The sequence below is a fragment of the Mustela putorius genome, unplaced genomic scaffold, assembly GCF_011764305.1.
Source record: "Mustela putorius furo isolate JIRA1106 unplaced genomic scaffold, ASM1176430v1.1 tig00000997_pilon_pilon_pilon, whole genome shotgun sequence".
Lineage (NCBI taxonomy): Eukaryota > Metazoa > Chordata > Mammalia > Carnivora > Mustelidae > Mustela > Mustela putorius.
In genome coordinates this window covers 3,079,353-3,085,729 of record NW_025421527.1, presented here as the reverse complement: position 1 = coordinate 3,085,729, position 6,377 = coordinate 3,079,353, and the positions used below count along the sequence as shown (strand labels likewise).

The following is a 6,377-nucleotide window of genomic DNA, read 5'->3' as shown; positions in this document are numbered from 1 at the left end:
CAGGCTCTTTGCTCAGTGGAGAGACTGCTTCTTCTTCTGCCACTTCCCCTGCTTGTACTCGCTCCCTCTCTCTGTCTCTGAGTATATTTTAAAATATACTTAAAAAAAAGAAAACTATACGTATTTAATTTAATTTCTGTGTGATGGAGATTTAGAGGAGAAAGTTGTAAAAGGAATTGGGGGTGAAGAATTAGCTATCTTTTTAACCAGCTTAAGGAACTGGCTTCGCCTCCACATGAAGTCATTGAGCAAGGTAATGAGAAATCAATTCACTTTTCCACTTGTTAAGAAGACGATTGAGTTACACAATTTTATTTATTTTCTCCCCTGCCCTTATTTTCCCAAAGCTTTTCTCTGAATCTGTAGATTCTTCCCTTCCAAGCTCTTCTATTCACCAAATATTTTATGCAACATCCTCAGCCAGGTTAAGGAGAGACAGTATGTTTGTTTGTTTGTTTTAATAAGGAATTTCTTTTCAAATTTCAATTCTTGCATAGATTCCAAGGATGACTCTGAGAAAGTAGGTGATGTCTTGTGAGTGCAGTGGGGGAGGGTCACAACATGGTCACCCAGTAACATGGCCTTTCTTTCTTTTCACACAAACCCCAACCCTCCCTGGGTGACAGGTCACTGCTCTTTCTGGAGATGGTCCTATGAAAGAGCAAACTCCAAGGATGAAGACTGGGACACTGGAAAGTTGAAGATGGCATCTCAGGAAGAGCCCCAGGGGAGACTGTTCCCGGTCAAGACCTTGGTGTGTGTTTCTTACTTATACAGTCCACGGATGGGCAATTCAATGATACCAAAATAGAAGAGAAAGCTCCTGATTTTAGTCCCATTTTAAAATTTTCTATACCTTTGACTAAGCAAAAGAGCAAATGATGATAGAAGCTTTGTTATTTGCATAGGTCTTTAAGACTAACTATTCAAATGGAAATTTACAAGTTTAGTTAGTTCAGGAGGAAACCACTTGATGGTCAGAGAGCAGTAATTCTTTTTTTAAACTGGTATTTTGACTTTTATTTATTTTCTTTCTTTTTTTAAATTAACATATAATGTATTATTTGTTTCAGGGGTACAGGTCTGTGAATCATCAGTCTTACACAGTTCACAGCAGTGTAGCACATACCCTCCCCAATGTCCACAACCAGCCTCCCTATCCCTCCCACCACCTCCCGTCTAGCAACCTTCAGCTGGTTTCCTGAAATTATGAGTCTCTTATGGTTCGTTTACCCCCAGGTCACATCTTGCTTCATTTTTCTCTCCCTTCCCCCCACCCCCACCTTGCCTCTCAAATTCCTCATATCAGAGAGAGTATATGATAATTGTCTTCCCATGATTGACTTATGTCACTTAGGGTAATACCCTCTAGTTCCATCCACATCATTGCAAATGTCAAGATTTCAGTTTTTTTTTTTTTAATTATTATTGCATAGGGGTAATAGGGGTATTATTGCATTTGGGAAAAAATACGAGACACAGAGTATGATTGATTTAAGTTTGCAGATAATTAAGGGTCATTTAGGTTTGTTACCAGAGTTAAGATTTGTCCTGTAACAAGACAGCTCTGAGGGCACAAAGGTGGATGGCTTTGTCACGCCCAGACAAGAACTAATTTACAGAAAAGAAGAAATGGTCCTAAACTTATTGCAGATCAAAAATAGATTGCATGTGAGGATGAGAAAAATCGCGTGTTTAAAGATGTCTCCGGAATTTACATGATGGGGAGGATTTTGGATCTGTTGACTGAGACACAGAATCCTTGTGAAGGAATAGATCTGGAGAAGGGTTGGAAGAGAACAAGAATGATCTTGATTAAAATACATATAATCTATCGCTAGAAACAATAACTTACCAGAAACATTAGGGAAATTATCTGAGCCTGCCTACTCAGCAATTCAGAGACGGATCCTGGGAAAGACGGTCTGTTGAGTCTCCAAGTCGAGTGTATCAAGGATAAGACATGAAACCCAATGGGCAACCAGCTAATGTGGAATCAAAACTAAATTCTTCCAGCCATGGGTTTTCTGAAAGAGAAATCAGGCTTACTGTCCTACAAGGGTGGGCAGAGGAATCATCAAAATAGTTCTGAGACAGAGGGAGTAGTTCTAAGCCAAATTAACCTTTCATGAACGACTGCATGGAAATGGGGCCATCAGTCAGTAAAGAAAAGGAGTTGTACTCTTCAGAAGCCAGTGGCACAAAGACAGATCAAGGATGTTTCCCTAGATGATGAATGTATTGAAAGCAGGTAAGAAGCTTACCCTCGGACACTGGTGCTTATGGAATATATGTATCAGCAATATGGATAAAACTATGATCATGGAAAACCATAATTAACATAAGGTTTCTTTTGAAATTTAGGTTACCAAAGAATTAAATGGAGAGAACATAAGTCTGCAAGAGTGGAGCGGGGGGGATGAAAGGACTGGCTTCATGTGAACACTAACCCCAGACTCACTGATAAAATCACTTGCAGAGAAACAGCACTGTGGGTACATACTGATTTAGGATAACTTTTGGTTAATCTATAATGCTTTTTTTTCTCTTTATTTCCCATTCACACCAGACTGGCGTTGGTTTTATTATGAAGAGTAAGTCTTTCTGATTCCTCCATCCCAGGGGTCCCTGGACCTGATCACACTGACTTTGTTCTGCAGCATCTTCTCCATGGCCAATTCTTCCCAGGTCACTGAGTTCCTATTGCTGGGTTTCTCTAGCTTTGGTGACTTGCAGCCTGTTCTTTTTGTGCTTTTTCTCTGCCTCTATTTGATCATCCTGAGTGGAAACTTCACTATCATCTCTGTCATCCACCTGGACCGCAGCCTTCACACACCCATGTACTTTTTTCTCTGTGTCCTTTCAACCTCTGAAGTCTTCTACACAATTGTTATCCTGCCCAAGATGCTTATCAACCTGCTCTCTGTCCTCAGGACACTCTCCTTCACAGGCTGTGCCACACAGATGTTCTTTTTCCTCGGCTTTGCTGTCACCAATTGCCTGCTTCTGGGAGTTATGGGTTATGACCGCTACACTGCCATCTGCCAGCCTTTGCGCTACCCTGTTCTCATGAACTGGAGGGTGTGTGGACAGCTGGCAGCAAGCTGTATTGTTAGTGGCTTCCTAATATCTCTGGTAGGAACGACTTTGGTCTTCAGCCTCCCTTTCTGTGGCCCCAACAAAGTCAACCACTACTTTTGTGACATCTCACCAGTTATCCGTCTTGCTTGCGCTGAAACCTACATCAATGAGCTGGTCATCTTTATCTGCGGAGTCTTGGTGCTTCTTGTACCCTTGATCTTCATCTGTATTTCTTATGGCTTCATTGTCCATACCATCCTGAAGATTCCATCTGCTGAGGGCAAACGGAAAGCCTTCTCCACCTGTGCCTCCCATCTTATTGTGGTCATTGTCCACTATGGATGTGCTTCCTCTGTCTATCTTCGGCCCTCAGCCAAATATTCATCAGGCAAAGACAGGCTGGTGACAGTGACCTATACTATCATTACCCCACTGTTGAACCCTATGGTATACAGCCTTAGGAACAAAGATGTACAGCTGGCTATTCGGAAAATGATTGGGAAGACTGGGGTTTCTCTTAAGACTTTATAATCAGAATGTTTTCACACACATTTGGGCCACATGTGTCACTACATGTTTAGTCCATAACAGTTTCTGATAATATCTGTCCATATAAGTGTGTTCCCTTAGACAACTTGTTTGATGTCTCAGGGTATAAATGTTCTCTTATTAAAGCAGACATGGTAATACGTTCCTCTCAAGGCTCTTGCAAAGATCCAAGGAGATAGCACAGTGTCTGTCCCTAGAGGTTAGCTCTCCTCTTCATGACTTATAGTTCTCAAAAGTCTCTAAAAAACCTTTATCTCTTGCTCTTTCTTTGGCTTGTTTGTCCCAAAGCTCTGATGGTTCTCTTTGTTTAAGGTTATGTCCAGCTTAAGAGGAGGTGCTTGAGTCTGAAGCTGGCTTAGACGTTGGGGCATTACATGATGGGGAAATCATTTATTGCACTAGGAATTAGGTTTCAGCCCAACACTGGTTAAGCCATGACATTAAGAAAGTCACAATTGTTCTCTGAATCTGAATGTTATAATATGGAAAATAAAGATAGTATAATTTTCCTTTTCTAATTCCCAGGGATTTTGTTTGTATCTAATGGATAAGATGAAAGAAAGCACATGTAAAATGTACAGCGGCATAGAGCGGAAGCTCATATTAAGAGAGGTTTGGGGCATCTTGGCAAGGACCTTTCCTTCTTCCACTTCTCTGAAGATGGTATTTCTAGGTGCTTTTTCTGACTACCCCTCTGAACCACTTGTTCTGTAACATAGAAGATACGTACCATAAATGAGTGGAAAAAATAATCCACCATCCAGTCCCCATAAGCAAGCTGGAGGAGAGGTCTCCATGGCATTCCAAACTAAATTCGTTAAGGAGAGGGAGCTACCCAATGACTCTGATGGCCATCTTGTCCCACATGTCCCCTGTACAGAGGGTCGTTCCAGAGTACCTCCCAGGGAACCCATCCTGTGCTGACCCGGAACCTGTTGCTTTCCCCTTGTTGCAGGAGACACTTGCTTTTCTATAGTTTTCACACTTTAAGTCTCTCATGTCATACCTGGTAACCTTGATTCACAGATATTTGAGGTGATTATGACAATTAGGACTTTACCCATTACCTACAGGATCTGAATTTCAGACACTCTGTCTTCTTGTGTACGGTCATCTGGACACACGACAGCATATCGATATTGTCTTTGAAGCCTCATGACTGAAATCAAAGTTCATGTTTCACACATGACTCCATTTCCAGGTAAAATGTAACTGCACTCTCTTGTTAAATGTATTTAGATTTTCCAATTCAAGTGTATAATCATCAATGATGCATATTTTAAAGTGATTACCTCTCTATTTTTATCTCCCATTTTTCAGGTTTTGGATTAAGGCTTTTTATATTATTTTCATTCTTAGTTGTTAAATAATTAAGGCACTTAAAGCACTATATATCTTTGTAAACATGGCATAGGCCATTTCCATTAGTTCATTCTGTGCTTTTTAAAATTTCTAATTAAAATTAGAAATTAGGGTGCCTGGGTGGCTCAGTGGGTTAAGCCACTGCCTTCAGCTCAGGTCATGATCTCAGGGTCCTGGGATCCAGTCCCGCATCGGGCTCTCTGCTCAGCAGGGAACCTGCTTCATCCTCTCTCTCTCTCTACCTGCCTCTCTGCCTACTTGTGATCTCTCTCTGTCAAATAAATAAAAAAATCTTAAAAATAAAATAAAATAAAATAAAATTAGAAATTAAAATTTCTTCCTAATATGTTTGCAATTTTCATTTATTACCCAAATATTTTTTTAGAAACAGGTATTTATTCATGATAGATATTTCCTTGTTAATATTTAAGTAACTTCTATTATTTATTTATTGTGTGTGTGTGTGTGTGTGTGTGTTAGTGACAGTATGTGACTGCTACAAGTTCTATTTTTAGAATTCATGCATTTTAATGTTTTTCCAATGAAATATTTTTATTTAAATTAAAATAATATCATAGTATGGATATCTTCTGGATTTTGTAATTAAGCCATCTTACTATGAGAGATCATGATCTGTTTTGTGTGTACATGTCATTGTTTCATTGTGCTCATTTCAAGTACTTCACAAGTATATTTCTAGCAATACTGACTTGTGAATTTTGTTATGAAATCTATCTTTTAAAGTTAAGTAAACTTTTGGGGATTCCACAGATGCATTTTTTTTTTAATTTGACTTCGTTTTATTTTTTATTTTTTATATACATATATTTTTATCCCCAGGGGTACAGGTCTGTGAATCGCCAGGTTTACACACTTCACAGCACTCACCAAAGCACATACCCTCCCCAATGTCCATAACCCCACTCCCCTTCTCCCAACACCCCTCCCCCCAGCAACCCTCAGTTTGTTTTGTGAGATTAAGAGTCACTTATGGTTTGTCTCCCTCCCAATCCCATCTTGTTTCATTGATTCTTCTCCTACCCACTTAAGCCCCCATGTTGCATCACCACTTCCTCATATCAGGGAGATCATATGATAGTTGTCTTTCTCTGCTTGACTTATTTCGCTAAGCATGATATGCTCTAGTTCCATCCATGTTGTCGCAAATGGCAAGATTTCATTTCTTTTGATGGCTGCATAGTATTCCATTGTGTATATATACCACATCTTCTTGATCCATTCATCTGTGGATGGACATCTAGGTTCTTTCCATAGTTTGGCTATTGTGGACATTGCTGCTATAAACATTCGGGTGCACGTGCCCCTTCGGATCACCACATTTGTATCTTTAGGGTAAATACCCAGTAGTGCAATTGCTAGGTCAT

The 6,377-nt window shown here is 39.9% G+C and overlaps 1 protein-coding gene across 1 annotated transcript; it reads left to right on the top strand.

The window, feature by feature from the left end:
- Positions 1 to 2,670: 2,670 nt before the first annotated feature.
- On the top strand, positions 2,671 to 3,612 carry LOC123393719 (olfactory receptor 10R2-like). The gene has a single exon (XM_045086545.1). The coding sequence runs from the start codon at positions 2,671 to 2,673 to the stop codon at positions 3,610 to 3,612; it is 942 nt and encodes a 313-aa protein (XP_044942480.1).
- Positions 3,613 to 6,377: the final 2,765 nt, after the last annotated feature.

Excerpts from the sequence above, each read along its gene's own strand:
- LOC123393719 (XM_045086545.1), top strand. The coding sequence starts at position 2,671 with ATGGCCAATTCTTCCCAGGTCACTGAGTTCCTATTGCTGGGTTTCTCT.